This window comes from Engystomops pustulosus, chromosome 2 (assembly GCF_040894005.1).
Source record: "Engystomops pustulosus chromosome 2, aEngPut4.maternal, whole genome shotgun sequence".
Lineage (NCBI taxonomy): Eukaryota > Metazoa > Chordata > Amphibia > Anura > Leptodactylidae > Engystomops > Engystomops pustulosus.
This window is the reverse complement of record NC_092412.1, coordinates 157,862,860-157,890,043: the sequence shown is the minus strand read 5'-3', so window position 1 is coordinate 157,890,043 and position 27,184 is coordinate 157,862,860. Positions and strand designations below refer to the sequence as shown.

General features: G+C 42.2%; 1 protein-coding gene across 1 annotated transcript in view; it reads right to left on the bottom strand.

Annotated features, from left to right (window-relative positions):
- Positions 1-25,443, bottom strand: part of GUCA1C (guanylate cyclase activator 1C) — a 57,274-nt gene extending 31,831 nt beyond the window's left edge. The window contains exon 1 of the mRNA XM_072137112.1: positions 25,153-25,443. Within this exon, the coding sequence (XP_071993213.1) occupies positions 25,153-25,407 (255 nt within the window). The 5' untranslated portion in view covers positions 25,408-25,443. The remainder of the gene's footprint in view (positions 1-25,152) is intronic.
- Positions 25,444-27,184: the final 1,741 nt, after the last annotated feature.

Sequence of the window (27,184 nt, the reverse complement as noted above, 5' to 3'; positions counted from 1 at the left end):
AGGGAGAATTGCAGAGGTCCTGAAGAAGAAGGGTCAATACTTCAAATATTGACTTGCTGCATTAACTCATTCTAACTGTCATATATAATGACTATATATTATGGGTGCAGGCTCTTGCTATATACCAGGGGAGCAGGCACTGGCTATATACCAGGGGAGCAGGCACTGGCTATGCAGCAGGGAGCATGCCTGGCTATATACCAGGAGGGGTAGGCACTGGCTATATATCAGGGGGGGGCAGGCATTGGCTATATACCAGGGGGGGCAGGCACTGGCTATATACCAAGGTAGCATGCACTGGCTATATACCAGGAGGGCTGGCACTGGCTTTATACCAAGGTAGCATGCACTGGCTGTACAGCGGGGGGCAGGCACTGGTTTTATACCAGGGGGGCAGGCACTGGCTATATATCAGGGGGGCAGGCCCGGGCTATATATCAAGGGGGCAGGCACTGGCTTTATACCAGTGGGTGCAGGCCCTGGCTATATGCCAGTGGGGGCAGGCAGTGGCTATATACTAACGGGGCAGGCACTGGCTATATACTAGGGGGGCAGGCAGTGGCTATATACTAACGGGGCAGGCACTGGCTATATACCAGGGGGGCAGGCCCTGGCTATATACTAGGGGGGTAGTCACTGGCTATACACCAGGGGGCAGGCACTGGCTATATACCAGGGGGGCAGGCACTGGCTATATACCAGTGGGGCGGGGTCTGGCTATATACCAGGGCGGCAGGCACTGGCTATAAACCAGTGGAGCAGGCACTGGCTATATACCTGGGGAGCAGGAACTGGCTATGTACCAGGGAGGAAGGCACTGGCAATATACCAGGGGGGGGCAGACACTGGCTATATACCAAGGTAGCATGTACTGGCTTTACAGCGGGGGGCAAGCACTGGCTTTATACCAGGGGGGCAGGCACTGGCTATATACCAGGGGGGCAGGCCCTGGCTATATACCAGGGGGGGAAGGCACTAGCTATATATCAAGGGGGCAGGCACTGGCAATATACTAGGGGGCAGGCACCGGCTATATACCGGGGGGAAGGCACTGGCTTTATACTATGGGGCAGGGGTCTGTTTTTATACTAGGGGACAAGCGGCTGTCTATATTCTAGGGGACATGGGCTGCTGGCTGTATACTAGGAGACAGGCGCTAGCTATATACTGTGGGGCATGTGCTGGCGGGCTACATACTGGTTGTAGGCTGTGACCAATGCATTTCCCACCCTAGGCTTATACTCGAGTCAATAGGTTTTCACAGTTTTTTGTATTAAAATTAGGTACTTCGGCTTATAATCGGGACAGCTTATACTCGAGTATATACGGTATCCGTTTAATTGTAATTTTTAATATTCACTAATAAAAACTCCTTTTTTCAACCTTTTTGTTCTACATTATTCATTTCCCTGGGTTCTTGTGGTTTGGTTTCTGAGAAAGCCTCTGAAAATCAAGCATAATAGGATATCTAAGAGGTAATGTTTTCCTTATAGATAATTTTAGACAATTTTAACAGATAAAAATGGATCCTCCTTTAGGAATACATCACATAACATAGATATGAGGATATGGCAGAAAACTCATTTTAAACAAAGCACCTTTGTTTGTTAATAATTTATATTTTGTCTTTTATGACTGATCTGTGTCTGGAAATAATGCCAGTAGCCATGAAAGCACAAGGAAGGCTTTTGAATTGACAAAAACAACATGTGGATGGACAATATATTTGTGTCCCATGATGATCCTATGAACAGTTCCACTTGATGGCCATAATCCATGACAAACTGCATTTTTAGGTATCCTCAAAAACAGAAAGAAATGGCTTCAAATTTTCACATAAAGGCTAAACAGGTCTGTATTTGTCAAAAGAGAATATAGCACCATGGAAAAAGAATTTATGAGGATCAGTTCTACTTCTATAATCTGTTCCTTTTCATCTAAACAGGCATAGAAATAATCCAGAAAGATATTTGTTGGTTAAAATTTAAAAAGAGGTCAATTTCAAAGTAACTTTCCCGGAAATATTGCATATTTTTCAGCTGAACAGCTATTCCTTTTCTAAGAAATAATCATGTAAATGCATTTAATTACAATATTACTACTGTGCTAGGAGGATATATTAATATATTTTATATACACTCACCGGCCACTTTATTAGGTACACCTGTCCAACTGCTCGTTAACACTTAATTTCTAATCAGCCAATCACATGGCGGCAACTCAGTGCATTTAGGCATGTAGATATGGTCAAGACAATCTCCTGCAGTTCAAACCGAGCATCAGTATGGGGAAGAAAGGTGATTTGAGTGCCTTTGAACGTGGCATGGTTGTTGGTGCCAGAAGGGCTGGTCTGAGTATTTCAGAAACTGCTGATCTACTGGGATTTTCATGCACAACCATCTCTAGGGTTTACAGAGAATGGTCCGAAAAAGAAAAAACATCCAGTGAGCGGCAGTTCTGTGGGCGGAAATGCCTTGTTGATGCCAGTGGTCAGAGGAGTATGGGCAGACTGGTTCGAGCTGATAGAAAGGCAACAGTGACTCAAATCGCCACCCGTTACAACCAAGGTAGGCAGAAGAGCATCTCTGAACGCACAGTGCTTCGAACTTTGAGGCAGATGGGCTACAGCAGCAGAAGACCACACCGGGTGCCACTCCTTTCAGCTAAGAACAGGAAACTGAGGCTACAATTTGCACAAGCTCATCGAAATTGGACAGTAGAAGATTGGAAAAATGTTGCCTGGTTTGATGAGTCTCGATTTCTGCTGCGACATTCGGATGGTAGGGTCAGAATTTGGCGTCAACAACATGAAAGCATGGATCCATCCTGCCTTGTATCAACGGTTCAGGCTGGTGGTGGTGGTGTCATGGTGTGGGGAATATTTTCTTGGCACTCTTTGGGCCCCTTGGTACCAATTGAGCATCGATGCAATGCCACAGCCTACCTGAGTATTGTTGCTGACCATGTCCATCCCTTTATGACCACAATGTACCCAACATCTGATGGCTACTTTCAGCAGGATAATGCGCCATGTCATAAAGCTGGAATCATCTCAGACTGGTTTCTTGAACATGACAATGAGTTCACTGTACTCAAATGGCCTCCACAGTCACCAGATCTCAATCTAATAGAGCATCTTTGGGATGTGGTGGAACAGGAGATTCGCATCATGGATGTGCAGCCGACAAATCTGCGGCAACTGTGTGATGCCATCATGTCAATATGGACCAAAATCTCTGAGGAATGCTTCCAGCACCTTGTTGAATCTATGCCACGAAGAATTGAGGCAGTTCTGAAGGCAAAAGGGGGTCCAACCCGTTACTAGCATGGTGTACCTAATAAAGTGGCCGGTGAGTGTGTATATATATATATATATATATATATATATATATATATATATATGAGGTTTCTTCAAAAAGTTCCAATCCTTTTTTAAACTATCTTTCAAATATTTCAAAAACCTGTTGTTCAGCTCTTAGAGCCCAATGCAAAATATAAACCATATATATATATATATATATATATATATATATAATGTATTATTTGTGGGTTATCTCCTTCCATTGGCTATGACCTGGATGTTCTATAATCTCACACTTAAAAGGACATCTACCACCAGGATCAAGGAGTGTAAACCATGCATTGATTGGTTACATGCTGGTCTGTTCACACTCTGATAGGATACATACTTCTTTTAGCTTTTTATGAAAAAAGCTTTAAAAATCAAAATGAGCCTCAGGGGTTTTGGTCTCAATTATCATCTATGGAGCACGGAGCCCCTCAGGCTCATTTGCATAATTTTTATAGCCCTGTTTTGTAAAAATCAGGGCATTAGAAGCTAAAAGATTATACATTAAATGTATATACGTGTTACCAGCATAGGGCATGTACAGATAAGACGTATATAGTGCCAATAAAATCGGAATAAAATACTTGGAAATTATGAGTATAAGTATATAGATTAGAGATGAGCGAGCACTAAAATGCTCGGGTGCTCGTTATTCGAGATGAACTTTTCCCGATGCTCGAGTGCTCGTCTCGAATAACGAGCCACATTGATGTCAATGGGAGACTCGAGCATTTTTCAAGGGGACCAAGGCTCTGCACAGGGAAGCTTGGCCAAACACCTGGGAACCTCAGAAAAGGATGGAAACACCACGTAAATGGACAGCAGGGGCAGCATGCATGGATGCCTCTGAGGCTGCTTAATTGTACCATTATGCCAAAATTATGGGCAACAGCATGGCCATGACAGAGTGACCGAATGAGGCTAGATAGCATCTAAAACATCTAATAATTGACTCTGACACTATAGGGGACGGCATGCAGAGGCAGCGGCAGGCTAGAGAGTGTCATGGCGACATACCCTAAATGGACTCAGGCTTCAAACCAATGGGTGGCAGAGAGGAACCAAAGGAGGTGAGCAAGAAGCGCTGAAATGATTTCCTATGTGAACAAAAGGTTGACGGTATATTTAGTCGATAACACAGCATGGTGGCGACATAGTGACCAAGTTCCATAATGTATCTGGTGAAACACCCGAAAAATGAGCCTGACACAGCTCTTTTGATAAGGGGACGACATGTGGAGGCAGCCATGGAGACGACTTCCATGATTAAGAGCGACAGTATGGGGCATCCATATTACGCTGCTATGATTGCAACTTCAGGTCTCCAGCATGGCGGCGACAGATGGGCAGAGTTCCACTATGTATCTGGTGAAACACCTGAAAATTCTGCCTGACACAGCTCGTTTGATAAGGGGTTGATGCGCTGCATATCCTCTCGTGCTCCAGCGTCTGGGGTATAGAGAGTTGAAAGTTGCGCATGGAGACATTGGTGGACGCTGTGGAGGATCGTGGAGGCAAAATTGACAGGAAACAGCAGGGGCAGCATGCATGGATGCCTCTGAGGCTGCCTAATCTTGGGATGGAGCTGGCGGTCTGCTGCCAGATGAGCTTTTGCCTGTCCAAGCCCCTGTCTCTCGGCTCCTCCCCACCCAAAATGGGCCTGTGGGGCCAGAAGCGTTTACTTTGAAAAAATTATAATTTTCAAAGCAGGCCGGGTCGTTTGAATATTTCACCTAGGAATAATGGAATAACATAGTGGTTCTATTTTTAATTGTTTTTTCGGAAATGGTTCCATGATTAAGAGCGACAGTATGGGGCATCCATATTGCGCTGCTATGATTGCAACTTCAGGTCTCCAGCATGGCGGCGACAGATGGGCCGAGTTCCACTATGTATCTGGTGAAACACCTGAAAATTCTGCTTGACACAGCTCGTTTGATAAGGGGACGATGTATGGAGGCAGTGAACTAGTAGTAGATTAAAGGTGCTGCAGTTAAAACTATGTTAGTTGGATCTTGGGATGGAGCTGGTGCTCCGCTGCCAGGCGAGCTTTTATCCAAGCCCCTGTCTCTCGGCTACTCCCCAAACAGCACTTCTAAGAACCTTTTGTATAAGATCAAGTGTAGTAGTGTTCTTATAAGTTTGGGTTATGGCGGGTGAGGGGAATGGCGGGTGAGGGGAATGTAAACAGATGCGCAAGAAGTGCTGAAATAATATCGGTAAATGATAAAAGTTTGCCAGTATATTTTGTGGATAACACAGCAGGGTGGCGACAAAGTTAACAAGTTTGATGTGGAAGCCATGAAAAAAACCCAAAATTCTGCCTGACACAGCTCGTTTGCTAAGGGGACGATGCATGGAGGCAGCTATATGGACGACTTTTGGAGGCAGCTATGGCGATGACGTGTGGAGGTAGCAATGGAGACAACGTGTGGAGGCAGCTAAAAAGACGACGTGTATAGGCTGCTATGGAGACAATTTAATTTGGATAGTGCCTGTATGTGGCAGTCCAAAAAAGTTTTTAAACCAGAGGAGCAGGTAGGTGGTCCTCCAGAAAAATTAAATAGATTGAGTTCCTGTATGTGGCAGTCCAAAAAAGTTTTCAAACCAGAGGAGCAGGTAGGTGGCCCTCCAGAAAAATTAAATACATAGAGTACTATAGCTAGAGCCAGTTGGCCCTGGCAAAAAATAGCCAGTTTCCTCTGCTTTAGTGTACAAAGAGGAGGAGAAGGAGGAAAATGAGGAGGAGGAGTGCATACATTATTCAGGTTGAGCTTCTTTCACCTCGTGGAGAATGGAAGTCCTGAGAAATCCAGGCTTTATTCATCTTGATAAGCGTCAGCCTGTCAGCGCTGTCAGTCGACAGGCGTGTACGCTTATCGGTGATGATGCCACCAGCTGCACTGAAAACCCACTAGGACAACACGCTAGCGGCAGGGCAGGCAAGAACCTCCAAGGCGTACAGCGCCAGTTTGTGCCACATGTCCATCTTTGAAACCCAGTAGTTGTAGGGAGCTGTGTGATCATTTAGGACAATGGTATGGTCAGCTACGTACTCCCTCACCATCTTTCTGTAAAGATCAGCCCTACTCTGCCGAGACTGGGGACAGGTGACAGTGTCTTGCTGGGGTGACATAAAACTGGCAAAGCCTTGTAAAGCGTACCCCTGCCAGTGCTGGACAAGCTGCCTGCTCGCCTACTCTCCCTGGCTACTTGTCCCGCAGAAGTACGCCCTCTGCCGCTAGCGCTGTCAGAAAGGAAATACTGTTTCAGCTTGTGCACCAGGGCCTGCTGGTATTCATGCATTCTCACACTCCTTTCCTCTCCAGGGATGAGAGTGGAAAGATTTTGCTTGTACCGTGGGTCCAGGAGAGTGAATACCCAGTAATCGGTGCTGGAATAAATTCTTTGAACGCAAGGGTCACGGGATAGGCAGCCTAGCATGAAATTTGCCATATGCGCCAGAGTACCAACGCGCAAGAATTCACTCCCCTCACTGGCCTGACTGTCCATTTCCTCCTCCAACTCCTCTTCTTCTGGCCATACACGCTGAACAGTGAAGGACTGAACAATGGTCCCCTCTTCTGTCTCGCCAACATTCTCCTCCTAATCCTCCTCCACCTCCTCCGATATGCGCTGAGAAACCGACCTGAGGGTGCTTTGGCTATCAACAAGGGAATCTTCTTCCCCCGTCTCTTGTGACGAGCGCAAAGCTTCCGACTTCATGCTGACCAGAGAGTTTTTCAACAGGCCAAGCAGCGGGATGGTGAGGCTGATGATGGCGGCATCGCCACTGACCATCTGTGTTGACTCCTCGAAGTTACTCAGCACCTGACAGATATCAGACATCCACGTCCACTCCTCATTGTAGACTTGAGGAAGCTGACTGACCTGACTACCAGTTCTGGTGGAAGATGACATCTGGCAGTATACAATCGCTCTGCGCTGCTGGTAAACTCTGGATAACATGGTTAATGTTGAATTCCACCTCGTGGGCACGTCGCACAACAGTTGGTGAGCGGGCAGTTGGAGGCGGTGCTGCCCTGAGAGTGGCAGCATCTGTGCTGGACTTCCTGAAATGCGCACAGATGCGGCGCACCTTCGTGAGCAAATCAGACAGATTGGGGTATGTCTTGAGGAACCGCTGAACTATGAGATTTAACACATGGGCCAGGCATGGCACATGTGTCAGTCTGCCGAGTTGCAGAGCTGCCACCAGGTTACGGCCGTTGTCACACACAACCATGCCTGGCTTCAGGTTCAGTGGTTCCAGCCACAGATCAGTCTGCGCCGTGATGCCCTGTAATAGCTCTTGGGCGGTGTGCCTTTTATCGCCTAGGCTCAGCAGTTTGAGCACCGCCTGCTGTCGCTTAGCGATGGCACTGCTGCTGTGCCTAGAGCTACCGACTGATGGCGCCATGCCCACGGATGGTAATTCGGAGGAGGAGGTGGAGGAGGGGTGGGAGGAGGAGGAGGAGGCATAGTAGGCCTTTGAGACCTGGACCGAGGTAGGCCCCGCAATCCTCGGCGTCGGCAGTATATGACCAGCCCCAGGGTCAGACTCGGTCCCAGCCTCCACCAAGTTAACCCAATATGTCATCAGCGATATATAGTGGCTTTGCCCGGCAGCACTCGTCCATGTGTCCGTGGTCAGGTGGACCTTGTCAGAAACGCTGTTAGTCAGGGCACGGATGATGTTGTCTGACACGTGCTTGTGTAGGGCTGGAACGGCACATCGGGAAAAGTAGTGGTGGCTGGGGACCGAATACCGAGGGGCGGCCGCCGCCATGAGGTTTCGAAAGGCCTCGGTCTCTACCAGCCTATTGGGCAGCATCTCCAGGCTAAGCAGTTTGGAGATGTGGACGTTGAGGGCTTGGGCGTGTGGGTGGGTTGTACTATACTTCCTTTTGCGCTCCAGCGTCTGGGGTATGGAGAGCTGAACACTGGTGGATGTTGTGGAGGATCGTGGAGGCGAAGATGGGGTTTTCGCACGGGAGGTGTTTGGGCCGGGGTCCTGGGCAGGGGGCTGACTAGCAGATGACACAGGGGAAGGAGCAGTGGTGTGCCCGGCCGGAGGTGAACGGGATTGGTGCCATTGAGTGGGGTGTTTAGCATTCATATGCCTGCGCATACTGGTGGTAGTTAAGCTAGTAGTGGTGGAACCCCTGCTGATCCTGGTTTGGCACAGGTTGCACACCACAGTCCATCGGTCATCCGGTGTTTCTTTAAAGAACCTCCAGACTTCTGAAAATCTAGCCCTCGCCAAGGGAGCTTGACTACGTGAAACATTTGGCGCTGATGCACCAGCTCTGGCCCTGCCTCTCCGTCTGGCCCCACCACTGCCTCTTCCAACCTGTTCTGGTATAGGACTCGCCTCAGTCTCAGAAGCACTGTGTTCACCCGGCCCATCAACCCAGCTTGGGTCTGTCACCTCATCATCCTCCGATTCCTCAGTCTGCTCCCCCCTCGGACTTCCTGCCCTGACAACAACTTCACCACTGTCTGACAACCATGTCTCCTCATCGTCCGACACCTCTTTACACACTTCTTCCACTACGTCAATAATGTGATCATCACCCACAGACTGCGACCGGTGGAAAACCTGGGCATCGGAAAATAGCTCAGCAGCAACCGGACAAGTGGTTTGTGACTCTGGGAAGGGTCCAGAAAACAGTTCCTCAGAGTATTCCTGTTCAAATGCCAAATTTTGCTGGGAGGGGGCAGACTGGGGGGAAGGAGGCTGAGGTGGAGGAGCTGGAGGAGTGCTGATTTCGGTGACATGGGTGGACTGCGTGGAAGACTGACTGGTGGACAAATGGCTAGAAGCATTGTCCGCAATCCACGACATCACCTTTTCGCACTGTTCTGGCCTCAACAGTGCTCTACCACGAGTCCCAGTAACTTGAGACATGATGAACCTAGGGAGTGTAGCTCTGCGGCGTTCCCCTGCTCCCTCATCAGCAGGTGGTGTCTCACCCCGCCGAGGACCACGGCCTCTGACCCCTGCAGTAGTTGGATGTCCACGCCCTCGTCCTCTACTCCTAGCCCTCGGGTTAAGCATTTTCAAAATTAAAGTGTAAACTGTACATTTTTTTTGTTTTTTGTATGTTTTTTTTTTTAAACAAAACGATGCTATCCTATTGCTATGGCTAGTTTCTAACCTACACTGACAGCACACAACTGGATTTTGTGCTGTGCCTCCTGACTTTGAGTTATAAATTCCTCACAATATGGTACTAGCTGCACTACTAGTGGCAGCAAGTCCAGCCACAAGCAAACCAAAAAAAAGGAAAATATAACGCTATTGTAGGCCTAAGTAAGCCATTGGGGTTCTCCTATGGCTATTTTCTAGCCTACACTGAAAGCACACTGCTTTGCCAGATTACTTTGAGTTATAAAAGTAAATAAACGTAAAAAAAAATAAATTAGCAGACTGTGCCTAATTCAAATCAAACCCCTAATAAATTGTCTCACTTCGGTGTTTGAGGTGGATATGTGTGTCACAACAGTCGCAAGTCTCCCTGCAAATTCCTCACAATATGGTACTAGCTGCACTACTAGTGGCAGCAAGCCCAGCCACAAGCAAACAAAAAAAAGTAAAATATAACGCTATTGTAGGCCTAAGTAAGCCGTTGGGGTTCTCCTATGGCTATTTTCTAGCCTACACTGAAAGCACACTGCTTTGCCAGATTACTTTGAGTTATAAAAGTAAATAAACGTAAAAAAAAAATAAAACAGACTGTGCCTAATTCAAATCAAACCCCTAATAAATTGTCTCACTTAGGTGTTTGAGATGGATATGTGTGTCACTAAGAGCTAAACACAACGGTCGCAAGTCTCCCTGCAAATTCCTCACAATATGGTACTAGCTGCACTACTAGTGGCAGCAAGCCCAGCCACAAGCAAATAAAAAAAAAAATATATAACGTTATTGTAGCCCTAAGAAGGGCTGTTGGGTTCTTGTAGAATCACTCCTGCCTAACACTATTCTAATAGAACACCCTAACGCTTTCCCTGACCAGCAGCAGCTCTCTCCCTAACGGCATCAAGACAGGGAATGATCCGAGCAGCGTGGGCAGGGGCTAGTCTATTCCAGGGTCACCTGATCAGGCCAGCCAACCACTGCTATCTACGTGTAAGGGTACCACGTCATGCTGGGTGGAGTGCAGAGTCTCCTTGCTTGTGATTGGCTCTGTTTCTGGCCGCCAAAAATCACAACGGCGGGAGATGCCAGCAACGCCCCAGAAGAAGCCAAACCGGGCGAAACCCAGGGTCGGACGAGAACGTGCAGCTGGCGTCCCATATTGGAGTTTTATATGCGCATTTTTATCGCTCTTTTGTGAGTATGTTTTTAATCTAAATAAATCCTGAGTGTAAACTTTACTACGCTATCTGCGGGTGAATTTCTTCCAGCGATCTACCGCAACATATGTTGCATACGGAGGACGTCACAAGAAAAACGCAGGAGTGTTGGTCTGAATAGCGGTATATTCTTATCGGAGGATTCAGGAATTTGTGCTGGAGGAGTGTGAACTGCTCTATTTTGACATATTGGAAGAGAAAGACACACGGAAGCAAGGGAATCGGGAGCTCCGTTAGGAACTCATTTTCTATGTTTTACAATTTGGGTTTACTGGATCAACACTTGACTGTTTGTAGCTCCATGAGAGAGGTGTGCAGCACATAGCTGTTATTGCTGTATTTTTTGCCTAAGAAGGGCTGTTAGGTTCTTGTAGAATCACTCCTGCATAACACTATTCTAATAGAACACCCTAACGCTTGTGCAGAGTCTCCTGGCTTGTGATTGGCTCTGTTTCTGGCCGCCAAAAATCACAACGGCGGGAGATGCCATTTTCTTGAGCTGGCGAAATACTCGTCCGAGCAACGAGCAGTTTCGAGTATGCTAATGCTCGAACGAGCATCAAGCTCGGACGAGTGTGTTCGCTCATCTCTAATATAGATGAACCAAATATAAACTTGTAAGGACAACTAGCCTGTATGCATACTCAAATCTAAAAAAATATGAATAATCTCAAAATTTGTAGTCATATTAATATGTAACTATATATGAATGCATGTAGATGACCAGGCTGGGGCAATGAGTATATAAGCAAGGTATATATAGCTTCAGACATGGTTGGGGCCCTGACCCCACTTACTTTTCTATATTAATCCAATTGTGATATTTGTTGGTTACTAGTGTCTATCGTATAAATAATTGTTCTCAAAATCTAATATCTATTAAGCTGCATTAGTCCCAATATATCAAATGTTGAAATATACATCACAGATACATTTGCAATAGTGTACCTGTAGTATGCTAAATATTTAAATGTTTCCTGTGTTGTGACAAGGCTTTATCCAGGTGCACTGTCTCAAAGATATTAGTGCTTCTGGAATGTGGTATTAGCATTCAATCAATGGAGCACCTGTGCAAGTCATGTTGGGTAGTCAAGATGCTCAAAATATTTATGGTTCATATGTAGTGTATTAGAGCACAATTTATGTGGCTGGGCCTAGGATGGCACCTGTGCACAATTGGTATTTTGTATGTTTCATGAGGCAACATGTTCATATGCAAACTGTGTTATGTATTCCTTGTAGCAGTGATCCAGGCAGGCAGAGAATGGGTTACATTGTCACTACACTACACACACACAAGCTGTTGGGTAACAGTGACTCCTGCAGTCTCAGAACTGTTTTAACCCATTCGCACCGCAGTTCTTCTGTTTTTGCGTTTTCATTTTTTACTCCCCACCTTCAAAAATCTATAGCTTTTTTATTTTCCCATGAACAGAGCTGTGTGTTGGCTTGTTTTCTGTGTAACAAATTGCACTTCAAAATGGTGGTATTTAATATCCCATGCTGTGTACTGGGAAGCGGGAAAAAAAATTGTTTTCTTGTGGGCTTGGATTTTACAGATTTCGCTGTACATCCCAAATGACATATCCATTTTATTCTCATGACAGCTGGGACCCTGCTCTAACAGTCGGGATCGGATCAATCCCGCGGTCACAGCATTGATGCTGTGTCACAGCTTTTGCTATCTTGAAAGGCAGCCCTCTTAACACCAAGAATGACCTACAATAAGTCTAATAACATGGTGTGGGATTAAGCCAAACCGGTATATCTTTTCCATTTAACACCTTGGAAAACGGATTTGCATTCTTCCCAGAATTCCCTAGTGGAGCATCTATGGCTATAACTCTCCACAAGCCTATAAGGCGGCCTTAATTGGCCTTAACCCTAGTCAATAGCCTCGCACACAGCCAAACCAGTTACCTACGCTGTACTGAGGAGACCCAACCAGGTCTAAACAGTGCTGTCTACAGTTTGGATTCTGTTCCTTTTGCAATAGATATACTTGTTTTGCTTAATCCCACATCATGTTGTTAGACTTCTTGTAGGTCACACTTGGTGTTAGGGGGGCTGCCTTTTAAGATTTTTAGAATGTAGCTGGCACACTTTGGGCAGAAAATAAATCAAATACTATTAATCATAGCATACAAACACTTTGATTGAGAGCATTTGATTAATTTTTTGCCCAAATCAGCTACAGTAGGGCACGCATATGGAAAATAAAGCTCAATTTATGCAATATTGTGAAGGGGGAAGGATGAATAGGAGAAAATCTAGAGAAAAGATAGAAAATCAAAAAGAGAAGAGTCAAATATCTGCAATTAAGTCCAGGGATGGTAAAATGACAAGTGACCCATTAGTGATACATGTCCATGAACAATCGCCCTGCCTAGTCCTTATGATAGTATTCATGAACTTAAAATTCAAATAAGGTGTTGCAGGGAGATTATTTATAGACTGTTAAATATAATATATATGCACACCTCCTGTGCATGGCCACCACTAGGAATTTCTGGGCCCTGACTGGCAAGTTTTCTGAGCCAACCCCATTCACCATAGTTTCCCATACTCAAACTCAAAACTTGGGCAAAACACCTGAGTGAAGTTGGCCCCCCCCCCACCTTGTTCAAATCAAACAAAATTGGTGTCAAATGTTTGTGCTACATTTGTGCTGGTTTGTGCAGCAGAAATTTTCGTTTTTGTGCCTCTATCGTTTTTCAGATATTCATGAAAGCTTCCGAGGTCATCAGAGGTCAACCAGCCCCCCCACATTGCCCAAACCAAACTGGTGTCGAACAATTCTGCTACATTTGTGCTGGTTTGTGCTGCTCAATTTTTTGTTTGTGCTGCTTGGGGGGGGGGGGGCTGCTTGAACTTTTGACCTTTCATTTTTGTTCACATATCCAAAACAAAAGCAGCACGAACAAAAATTTGAGCAGCACAAACCAGCACAAACGTAGCAGAATTGATTGGCACCAGCTTTGTTTGGTTTGGGCAATGTGGGGGGGCTGGTTGACCTCTGATGACCTCTGGAAACTTTCATTAAAATCTGAAAAACAATAGATAGCGGCACAAACAAAAAATTTTTCTGCACAAACCAGCACAAACGTTTGACACCAATTTTGTTTGATTTGAACAAGGTGGGGGGGCCAACTTCACTGAGGTGGGCAAACCTCCCCCCTAAAGTTATTTTGACAGCTGCCGCAGAACTTTATTATACACACTTTAGTTGTAGCAGAACCTCAATATGTCACAGATGAGATATATATATATATATATATATATATACACACACTCACCGGCCACTTTATTAGGAACACCATGCTAGTAATGGGTTGGACCCCCTTTTGCCTTCAGAACTGCCTCAATTCTTTGTGGCATGGATTCTACAAGGTGCTGGAAGCATTCCTCAGAGATTTTGGTCCATATTGACATGATGGCATCACACAGTTGTCGCAGATTTGTCGGCTGCACATCCATGATGCGAATCTCTCGTTCCACCACATCCCAAAGATGCTCTATTGGATTGAGATCTGGTGACTGTGGAGGCCATTTGAGTACAGTGAACTCATTGTCATGTTCAAGAAACCAGTCTGAGATGATTCCAGCTTTATGACATGGCGCATTATGCTGCTGAAAGTAGCCATCAGATGTTGAGTACATTGTGTTCATAAAGGGATGGACATGGTCAGCAACAATACTCATGTAGGCTGTGGCGTTGCAACAATGCTCAATTGGTACCAAGGGGCCCAAAGAGTGCCAAGAAAATATTCCCCACACCATGACACCACCACCACCAGCCTGAACCGTTGATACAAGGCAGGATGGATCCATGCTTTCATGTTGTTGATGCCAAATTCTGACCCTACCATCTGAATATCGCAGCAGAAATCGAGACTCATCAGACCAGGCAACGTTTTTTTTCCAATCTTCTACTGTCCAATTTCGATGAGCTTGTGCAAATTGTAGCCTCAGTTTCCTGTTCTTAGCTGAAAGGAGTGGCACCCGGTGTGGTCTTCTGCTGCTGTAGCCCATCTGCCTCAAAGTTCGACGTGCTGTGCGTTCAGAGATGCTCTTTTGCCTACCTTGGTTGTAATGGGTGGCGATTTGAGTCACTGTTGCCTTTCTATCAGCTCGAAACAGTCTGCCCATTCTCCTCTGACCTCTGGCATCAACAAGGCATTTCCGCCCACAGAACTGCCGCTCACTGGATGTTTTTTCTTTTTCTGGCACCAACAAACATGCCACGTTCAAAGGCACTCAAATCACCTTTCTTCCCCATACTGATGCTCGGTTTGAACTGCAGGAGATTGTCTTGACCATGTCTACATGCCTAAATGCACTGAGTTGCCGCCATGTGATTGGCTGATTAGAAATTAAGTGTTAACGAGCAGTTGGACAGGTGTACCTAATAAAGTGGCCGGTGAGTGTATATATATATATATATATACACACACATCACATCTGTTCCAAAACCTCAATATTCCCACCTCACCTGCTGCAGAACCATACCATATAATTAGAGATGGGCGATTCGATTCGAACAAAGTGGATTTGGTCCGAATTTCAGGGAAATTCAAATGGCAGCCATTGGCAATCTCAGCATTTCACACTGCGTTGTCTGTAGTGTCTAGCTGCTTGTACTCTACTGTGCTGTAGCGATTTCTGCTCCAATCCCAGGGTGTCCGTTTTGGGGGATCTGTATACCCCAAATTGCATTTTTTTTTGTCGCTGAAGTGAAAAGGAAGAAATATGTGTAAAATCCACATAGTTTCAGTAGTAATTTCTGCTCCAATCAAGGGTTTCCGTTTTGGGGGATCTGTATACCCCAAATAGCATTTTTTTTTTGTTGCTGAAGTGAATAGGAAGAAATATGTGTCAAATACGCATAGTTTCTGGAGTAATTTCTGCTCCAATCCCAGGGTGTCCGTTTTGGGGTACATATATACCGCAAATTTCAATATTATTTCATTGCTAAAGTTGATAGGAAGAAATCTGTGTAAAATCCACATAGTTGCTGGAGTGATTTCTGCTCCTATCCCAGGGTGTCCATTTAGGGGGATCTGTATACCCTAAATAACAGTTTTTTTTGTTGCTGAAGTTAATAGCAAGAAATCGGTGTAAAATCCACATAGTTGCTGGAGTGATTCTTGCTCCAGGTTGTCCATTCTGGGTGAGCTGTATAACCCAAATTTCACTTCTTTTTTTGGCAAAGACATTATATTTTCATGGAAATTCTAATGAATGATGCATGTGGCGTCTCTAATCTTCAAATTCAAACGTAAATTAAAAATTTCAAACTTCCAATTTATTTCAAACTTCAAACTCTGTCATTGTGCCCCACTGTGGCCTACATGTTGCTGACACCTCCAGAATTTTTAATTGTGCCACTTTCTGACCTCCTGCTGCTGCCACCTCCACACTCTATCATCGTGCTACACTGTGGCTTACCATGTTGCTGCCACCTCCACACTCTGTGATTCTGCCACCCTTTGGCCTACCATGTTGCTGCCACCTAAAGAATTTGTCATTGTGCCACTATCTGACTTCATGCTGCTGCTGCCATCTCCACACTTTGTCATTGTGTCACTCTGTGGCGTAGCAGGTTGCTGCCACCTCCACACTGTGTCAGTGTGCCACTCTGTGGCCTACCATGTTGAAACCACCTCCACACTGTGTCAGTGTGCCACTCTGTGGCCTACCATGTTGACACCACCTCCACACTCTTTCATTGTGCAACTCTGTGGCCTACCATGTTGACACCACCTCCACACTCTTTCATTGTGCCACTCTGTGGCCTACTGTGTTTCTGCCAGCGCCATAATTTGTCATTGTGCCACTCAATGGCCTACTCATGCTTCTGCCAACTGACCGCTTTCTCCCTGGAACACCCTGTGATTTCCATAATGCTGTTTTCACCCTCCACCACTCTATGACATTGCCACTATGTTTGATTTTCCCCTTCATTTCATCTGTCAGAAGGAATGAAAAGCTTCAGGATTGATAGCAAGAAGCAGGAGTGGATACAGAACGCAGAGGACATGCAAATATCCCATTTACTGGTCATCTCTGTTCTGGATCAACTCCTGTTTGTTTTTGGCTTTAGCAATACTAATGGATTATTAACCGATTGAAAACAGACACTGACGGATGAAATGAAGGGCAAAATGATCAGTAATGTCAATGCAAAATTACTGCCGACACCCTCTCCACTCTTTTGGGGGGTTTCTACATGTATCCGCGTTTAACATAAAAGGTTCTTTCGTAATCTATGGAATCATCTGATGTCAGTGCATAAAGAGTGCACTCTTTGATGTTATAGTGAGTTCTTGGCCCTCAGCTCAGTCCTTTCGAGCTGGCACAGATGCTACCTTGTCAGGCTGCGTTCCCGCTTCACTTATTTGGTGAAGTTGGACTCTGTAAGTGCCCATGGAATTGAAGAGTGAAGCGATTCTAAGAGCGGCGGCTTTAACGTGCGAGTCATACTAAAACACAGCATTGTTTGAAGACCAAACCACGCTCCCTATGCACATTTGAGCATGGCACAACGTTCTACAATACCCTACAGGCTCTCTGCAGCAAGGAAATACCTGTTTTTTAACGTGATTCGTCATGATTTGATTCGGGTCGAATCAAATTTCTTCGAAAAATTTGGCAAATCGGATCAAACCGAATTTTAACAAATTCACCCATCTCTACTCATAATACGCCCCTCAGTTGCTGCAGAACCTCATAATACACGCCTCAGGTGCTGCAGAACATCACATTACACACATCAGCTTCTGAAGAGCCTTATTATACACGTCATATCTGTTGTAAAACCACATATTACATACCGCATCTGCCACAGAACCTCATTATACTTACCTCAGATGCTGTAAAACCTAGTTATACACACATCAGCTGCAACAGAACATTATAATACACATCTCAGCTGCGACAGGACCTCATAATACACACCTCAGCTTCTGTAAAAGCTCATAATTCCCACCTTAGTTGCTGAAGAACCTCATAATACATAATACCTAAGATGTCGTAAAATATCACAATACACACATGAGCTGATACAGAACATCTTAACACACATTACCTCCTGCAGAATATCACAATACACATCTAAGTTCTTACAGAACCTCAGCTGGGGATTTATCACGCATTTTACCATTATAAATGCTGCTGATTTTAGTGTGCATAGCCATTGTCCTCTTAGATGCCAAACCTTGACAAGTGTCAGTTCATAACAGGCCTAGAAGGTATAGAAGGTCCCCATCCTTCCACCATTTCCATTTGTCTTATATATATGGGGCTTGCTTCTGTCATTCTTCAGAAAAAATGGACTGCAGAGCTATTTTTGTACTTTAACCCCTGACAAAATAGTACAACACATGTTGGCTGTGGGTGTATATATATACAGGCTGAGCCATCTCCATACAAGGTGGGCGTCTGCTGCATATTGCAGCAAACACCCATCGGTAGCACCCACGGTCGGCGCTGGCACTAATCGCGGTTGTTAACCGTGTAAATGCCTCCGTCAAAGCCGCAGGAGGCATTTAAATCCCGGCTGTGTGTGGGCGCCTCCATATTGGATTCAATTGTTGTGCCTTGTGAAATCATTGGGGAGGCGGCGATCGGTTAGTACAAAGACCCATATATTACAATGTGCAATTTGTAATAGTTAAAGTAATAGTAAAAGTTGAAAAAAAATAATCTAAAAATTAAAATCTCCTTTCCCAAGAACTGAAATAAATATAAATAAACAGTAAAAATCATTGGGGCAGATTTACTTACCTGGTCCATTCGCGATCCAGCGGCGTGTTCTCTGCGGAGGATTCGGGTCCGGCTTGGATTCACTAAGGTAGTTCCCCCGATGTCCGCTAGGTGTCGCTGCTGCGCTGAAGTCCGCCGGAGTGCACTGAACTTCATCGTCCTACACGGGGGGCAGGTAAGCGTGTGTCAAGCAACTTTTCTTTTAAATGTGGCGTTTTTTCCAAATCCGTCTGTTTTTTTTTTTACAGCCACCCGATTTCCATCCCGTGCATGCCAGCGCCGATGCGCCACAATATGATCGCGTGCGCCAAAATCCCGGGGCAATTCAGGGAAAATCGGCGCAAATCGGAAATATTTGCATAACCAGTAACGGAAAATAGCGCCCAAAATGCCACTTTCATGCCATTTTGAAAAATATAAAAAATTCGATAAAAAGTGAACAAAAGGCAATGCAGTCTTGAAAATGATAGCATTGAAAACGTCATCAAAAGTCACACCAAAGTATGAAAAAGCTGTTAGTGCCAGAAGACACAGGAAAACAGGAGTTTTTAATTTTTGTAAATGTATGAAAACATTATAAAAATCTATATAAATTTGGTATCCCCGTGACGGTACCTACTTAAAGAATAAAATAGACATGTCCTTTGGGGCACACCGTGAAAGCTGTAAAATACAAGCCAATAAGAAAATGGCGCAAATACATTTTTTTTTTTTACCAATTTCCAATTTTTTGGGATTTTTTTTTCCCGCTTTCCAGTACACAGCATGAAATATTAAATACCGTCACTATGAAGTACAATTTGTTTCACAGAAATTAAGCCCTCACTCAGCTCTGTACATGGAAAAATAAAAATGTTTATACATTTTTGAAAGTGATAAAATACATTTTTGAAAGCGTGGAGTAAAAAATGGAAACACAAAAACGAAAAAAGGCCCCGGCGTAAAGTAATGGAAGGACATGATGGACTTTAAATTTACCCCATCGGTTTTTCTATTATGCTCTTCTGTTTTGAAGAGAATAATAGAAACTATAAATGGAGGGTAAACAGAAGCTCTTCCGTTTACCTACCATTCCCTATAGGGAAACATGTACAGGAGGAATATGATACTGTATGCCTTAAAAGCATTTCTAATAGAGGTTTAAGCAAAATGAAAGGTACAAAATAGCAGTGAATTTAAATATGCAAGAATATAGTATTTCTCCAAATTAAGGAAATAAAATAGAATGGGAGAAAGCTAAAGAGGAATATAGAACGGTATTAAAAAATAGTGCTCTTTTTTTTCTTTAGACGCAATATTGTGAATGAAAAAGTATGAATAGGAGATGGTACAATGACAAATAACCCTTTAGAGATCCATGTTCATGAACAACGCCCTGAATTTAAAATTAAAGTCTTTGATGGGAGATTATTCATGGACTGTTAAATATCACATGGACCTCCATCTGCAGCCATTTCATGTTTGGCTGATGTAAAAGAAATAATACTTCACTTTACATATCAAGAAAGTAGCACAGAACTATTAATAAATGTATGTTGGTAACTTACATAATATCCTGCCCACCTCACAAAGGTGTCATCGGGTGGATGTTTGGTAATATACAACTAGCCAAGAGCAGTCCCTCTCCATCCTGTCGTTAGATGATAAAGTGTTTGACAGGGTGGATCGGGACTATGGGAGGCCCTGAAAAACTTAGGGATAGGGGAGAGACTTATTGAAATGCTACAGTTAATGTTCCCGGCTACAAGATTTCTGAATAAATGTCTCGGATAGAAATGTGTTCTCTCTCTGCAGGGTTACTAGACAGGGAAATGAAAAAAGAATTTAGTAAGAAATAATTGTTAAGGATAAACTGACCAAAATCCGTATTGATGCCATTGAGGAGGATGGAGATATGTAATAAATTGAATTTGAAAATATTGCAGCAGGGTGAGCCTTTTATTTGGGGATTAAAATCTCAGAAGAAGTAGAAGGATGTAACAAATTAAGTACAATGACATGAATAAAGGTTAGAATAAAGATTCAATTTAATCAGAACAGAGACAATGTTATGTGATAAAATATGTAATCATTTCTAAACTAATGTATCTATTTGTAAGCGCCCCTATATGGTTAGACAATAATTTTTTCATAAAATATAATAAATGAATTTAATTTTCTGATGTGGGACTGTAAAAGAATAAACATTAAGCAGGAATATCTTTTGGCCTCCTGGGAAAAAGGGAAACAGCTATCCAGATATCAAAACATACATATACAATCTAGTTTCATAGTTACAGTATTTATATAGAGCACAAGATACTGATTCATTGTACAAAATATGTGGAATAGAAAAAGGAATATTTAGAAACTTTTATGAAATATTGGAAACAGGTCAAAAAATATCAAGTAAAGGTTGTCACCCAATAAGAAATATGTTATATAGAATTTGATATGAGGTGAATAAAGTATTAGGAAGATAACAAGTGTTAAGTATTATTATATATCCCAGGTATAGTAGACAGTGGGGAAGTCAAAAGCTGGGAAGCTCTGAGAAATAAGTATAATCTTACTGATGAGATGAAATAGGAATATATAAAATTGAATCTTGCTATTGGTATTCAGAAAACTCCACTGTTAATAGAAATCTTAATCCAGAAAAAGTTGGGGACAAGAGAAAACTTGAGTGTATTATATAAGATCTTTGTGATCTTATATTAGTAAAGAACAACTTGTGAAAAATGTACAACTGTAGAGTATAAAAACTTTTGCCTAACTCTGCACTCAGCTAAAATAAGCAATACTCTAATTTACTATAATTAGCTATCTGCAGTGGTTTAGCAGCTAACAGAGGTTTTACCTTTCTCCCCATGCTAAACCATATAGGAACAGTAGAAACCGTATAGTACAACTAGAGACAACAGGAGGCTTGTTGAGAGGGGCTGTAGGACCTGTTATGATGTCACAAGCATGTGGCTTATCACATGCTTCATATCGGCGTATTATAAACATACTGTCCTGTTCTGGCTTCACTGCACTGAGCTGATGTCACAACCTGGAAGTGCCCACCCACATCAGGAATAGCTGAATCTAAATCTAATGTTATATATACCAGATATATCTCAGGCTAGAAAGAAGCCAGCAGCATGATACTGGTATCACTGGAATTGCTATCAAAGGCTCTTTCCAGCTGTGCCAAAATTATTTTTTGTCAGTAAAATTAAAAGAAAAGAGTTTCAGGAAAATATATGAACATACATACAAATATGTACTATGAATTTGAATCATACATATTCAATATTGCATTGTAAAAAGATTATATGAGAAAGCTGGAGCTGTTACATAGATTAATATGAGAAAGTCATTGGTTTGCCTAAGATGTCATATGGAAAATGCTAATTTTTATCACTTAATGTGGTACTGTAATGAAATGCAAATGTTCTGGTTAGGACTTAGAGAGCAAATTTAAGAGTCACTAGAAAACAAAATTCAAGGATGTATATGGTTGTGTATTTTAGGTGATGACCATGATTTATCGTTTCCAAAGGAAAATAGGCAGAAATTACCCTAATACATGTACAATATTTAGAGATACGTTTTTAATAGTAAGTAAATGGATGAGTGCATGTCTACCTAACATTAAAGTTTGGGAAAATATGGTACATAAGTTTCAAAAATATGAAAATTAAGGAAAAGAAAGATGGGTAAATAAGAGAGTATACAATTGATAAAAGGTTTGAAGATAATATTCTCACCAGTCAGGGGAGGGTCTGGGTGAGTATAGGGTGGAATAAGAAATTGTATCTGATAAAATAAGATAATATAAGAAAATTGGTTTATAAAATAAGGATAGTATTGGTATGTAGACTAATTTCTAATACGGCAATAAAAATGTGTAAATAAATAAACATTTTGAAGGTTCTTCAACTATGGAACCATAAATGTTACTGTCTAGCAGAAAATAGTTAAATAAAATGTACAGTCAAATGAAGCTGAAGTACAATTGTGTTGTCTGCAGAAATATAAAGCAGAAGAGCAAGTTCAACTCATAATGACTATTTAACCAAAATCTTATCCTGAAGCTTTTAGACATTCTGTGAGAAAACACAATTGGCAGAATTTTGTCATTATAAGCAATCAAAAACAATTAGATTTTAGATTATAATATGGAAAGAAACGTATCTTTTGATCCATGACCTTTAGCTGAATATTTATTTGGTACACTACAGGTTTTATTGTGTTTTAATACATTTTAAAAAATTTAAACCTTGTGTCCCAAAAAAATTTATTTTGTTTCGCTATCTTGACACATAACTATTTCATACATCGGTCTACAGAGCTGTGTAAGGTGTAATTTTTTCAGATGAGCTGACATTTTCATTGCTACTATTTTGAGGACTGTACAACTTTTGATCACTTTTTGCTAAATGTTTTATATGTTGTAAAAAACAAAAAAGGGAAATTTTACACATTTGGGCGCTATTTACCATTATGAGATTCAACGCCGGGAATAAATGTTAATATATTTTGATAGATCAGACATGCTGAGAAATAGAAAAACCTATTTGAAAGAAAAATGGACCATAAAAGGTAATATAAGTGCCAGCAAAGTTGCTCAAGTGGAACAGGGCACTGAAAATGTAAAGCTGTTACGCTCAAAAAGCAGACATTTACCAAAAAAAATAGTTTTGGTAAATGTTGAGAAATAGTAATGCCCAATATGTTTACTAATGTATTTTTATGTCAGTTCTAGGATTTATTTTTGAACTTTTAGTCTTTATTAATTTTTTTAAAATTATTTTTATGACACCCTAGGGCACTTTAACCCTAGGTTATCTGACTGATCCTTCCATATACTGCCATACTACAAGCACACTTTGCAACAGATCTGCATAAACCAAACAGCCTTGGGCCATATAAGTCGCTCCCCAATAACATTACGGTGGGGGGGGGGCACAATCAATACGTAGATGTCAGCTGCCAAGAACCGCCGTCTTTTAAATGCCGCCGGTGAAGCAGCAATATGCAGCAAAACCCTTTACTTAAAACTGTGCCGTTTGCCTGTGTGGTGTGCAGAAGGTGCCAAATTCAGGATTACTGGTACACATTTTACATGAATCTGGCACCCTCTCCTCCGACAGAGTGCAGTACTTTTTTTGGTGCTCCTTAAACATGGGTCGTGCAACACACTGTGTTACACAGTCCGACCGAGCACAGGAATGTCCATTTCTGTGCAGTATAGTGCAGCTGCGACACAAATGTGCCTTGAACACTTCTTAAATACAAGTGCAAGCCCCCCAAAAAATATAGGCACAAATGTCCATACTAAAGATAAATGACCCCTAATGAGTCATAGATTTAGGTTTGTCATAAAATTAAGACACCTGTCGGATTGAGACTCATTTAGCTAAAAGCTGTATCTCCCATGTTTCCCTTACAATTATTAAGTATTTATATGTTCTAAATAGGGAGAGGAGGAAAAGAAACTGACAGAAATCAGGGGTCATATATCTTTAGTCAGGACATTTGTGTTTGTCTTTTCTTGGTTTTGGACTTGTTTGATTTACAGTATCTTAGAGGTTGATATATCAGGCGGCTGAGTCTATTCGGTTTTTGCAACTTTTTATTAAATAGTCACACAAAAATCTCAAACTCTTCTGCAACTTCTTCCAAAGTTTTTCCCACGCCTGGCCAGGACTGGAGTTTATTTGCAACTTTTTAACCTCCATTTGCACACAAAATAGCGATTTTTTAAAAATATGTTTACATCAGAATTTTAAGGATATTTCAAGCACAACACAGAAAAATTATTGCGCGGCTAACTTTTCTAGACTAGTGGAAAAGTTGGGCACAGGTATATCAAATGTGCCAAAAAAGTCACAAAAATAAGAGAAAAAAAGAGAAAATTCTAAGATAAATTGCCCCCATAATGTAGCAGCATACTTCCATGAAAAATGATATGGAAAATATAATACTTAATCTTTATATATTGACTATTTGCTGAAGATAGGTAATAAATATTCTGCCATCAATTGATGCCAGAGGGATATCAGTTGACTCGACTTGACATTTTTAGTTGCTCAAAGCTACTTCAAAGAATTAATAATGTTCATGTCATGAGGTCTGACTACATTGGATATGATATTTCGCAGTCCTACCTCAGGGAAAGATGTTCCTATGCAAAAAATGTAAAACTACTTAAGAGCAGTATTAGAGTTTGATATGTTCTGCTATGGAGAAGATCTGTCTAATAGTTACACACTGCATACTTAGACTTAACAGTTTTAATAAGTGGATAATAAATCTTACTCATATTTGCTTTCACAAATAAGGCTAATTGTAAGCCACCTTTCCCTTTGTGAATGAGGCTCAAGATGTTTACAACAATTTTATATGGTGGACCACGTATACCCCAATTTCTTGGAAAAAAATGTAGACATATACATTCTGCTTTCTAAAATGCGATTTTCAAAGATAATTATTTATAAAACATTCTGGGTTTTTCAATAATTTTTTAACCATATATCATTGCAAGACATTTTCAGTGTCTATAACATGCATTCTAAAAATAAAGTTGAGCATAAAGTAGAAATCAACTAGGCTGCATCACATTTACCCTTTCTTAAATCCAATTATAATGGAATACTTTCAATAACAAGATGCTATATATTTCATTGTACTCAACATTGCAATCTTACCTTGTTCATATCAAAAGTACCAAACACTTGCTCAATGTATCTGTTTGCTTCTGGATTCATGCCCTGAAGGCCAAGTAATCCTTTAAACTCATGCAGGCTTAGCTGACCAGATGGACACTCTCTCATAAATTTTCTGTACCAGTGATGAATCTCTAAAGCATTAATATCATCTGCAGTCGAGCTAGTTGATCCCATATTGCTTATTTGAGGGGAAGTTGTGCTTGGCATTCCATTGAGAGGGCTCCACAGATTCATCCACTTGTCCCAATGTTTCCCAAAACACTGCTCATATTACAGTAAAGATCTGTTTTAAACCTCTTAAAGCTTGTTACGGGGAAAGACTAGATGTACAAAAATAGAAACATGGTAAGATTAAGTGTATTGTCAGTTGCTTCACTTTGAAGATGAAAACACTTCCTACTGGTGCTTTTTTTTTTTTACTAAAACAGAAAATGTGTGTTTAATCGGCATAATGGTAGTATATCCTTCAAAATATTATGGGACAAATGTGAACGCAAGTTAAATAACCAAGAATAGTTATTGTTGGTTAATACCAAATGTAAGGTCAAATTTTTTGGTTTGGGAATAGAGGAACTAGGCTAACTGCTTGAAAACGTCAAAAAGAATTAAAGCTAATCAGGAACGTAATATACAAGGGATACAAACAAGAAATTGATAATAGGGTTGGACAAAACAAAAGGGAATAAATGGTGGAATGCATTGGTGGTGAACAAAAAAGTCAGATTTCAAAATAAATACATTAGGGGAGATTTATCACTAGTTGTATGTAGCTTCGTGGCGTATAATTTTTGCTGAATATTTGTGCAGACATCGTTTTTGCATTTTTTTGTGAGAAAAAAAACGCATATCTAAAATCACACAATGTCGAAAAAATACACCACCATGGCATATATCAATTTCCTTGGGTGTGCAACACTGGATACATCAACAAAGAATTTTCTAAAGAATGCAAGTTTAACTGCAAAACTGCACCACATAGGTCGTGTATGTGGGTCCATTGTTACTTCATGTGGTGCATGGTAGTAATGTATGTTGATAGTAGCCCTTGAAATTCTTGAAATTTGACAGTACTCATAATGATACTTTGTAGTTGTACACATTGAGCATTGAAGGCCGTTAAAATTAACCACAGTTTTGAACAACTTCATACTGCCTGCTCAAAGTTTACTATGTATCTACAAATAAGCCATGTTTAGTACATGTGAATCATGTGAAGCATACTACAACAAGACTTGAGTTATGATTAATGACTATATGTGTTACATACATGATAAGACTGATATTGTGTTGTACGGAACACACAGGCCTGAGTCATAGCTTGGGAAAAGCTTTTCCATTCAGTCATAATTGAAAATATACAAGCGCCAAAACTAAAATTCATTCTCTCTCGTCATCTATGTAAAAGGATGTGACTGGTGCAAAAATTAAAAGTGACATCACGGGAAATGATTCATCATGGGCTGATGGAAAAAGGTACATAAGGAGGAAACATTAGTGTACATGCAGTGTACAGCATAGAGCCATGTCATGGTGGCCGACATCAGTGGGTGCCCAGGGCCTTCGGCCTCCAAATGGCCCTGTCTCGCCCAAGCATTGGCCCCATATGAAGATCCGAAAAATTAAGAGTCACCACCACTGCTACAGTTTACAAATTCATGCAGCGGCCAGTGCCACTGACATGATCCATGTAACTGGTGCCATCACGTCAACTGCAGCATTGAGCCGGCGAATCATGGTGCCGTGTCCACGTCGCATGATAGAAGAGGAATGCGGTTTTATTTTTTATAGATGCAGCACTGAAGCCCTACGGAATAAAATAAGCTATAAACTGGGGGTCTGGAGCTAAATACTGGGGGCCTAGAGGTATATACTGTGGGTCTGGAGCTAGGTTTTGCAGAATAATGGCCAGCGGCCACCGACTTGTTGGCATGGCAATGAATGGTAGGGCTGTGGGAGACATGGCTGCAGCTTGTAGGCTTGGATTGGATTGTAGGGTTGGTGCTTGCATAGC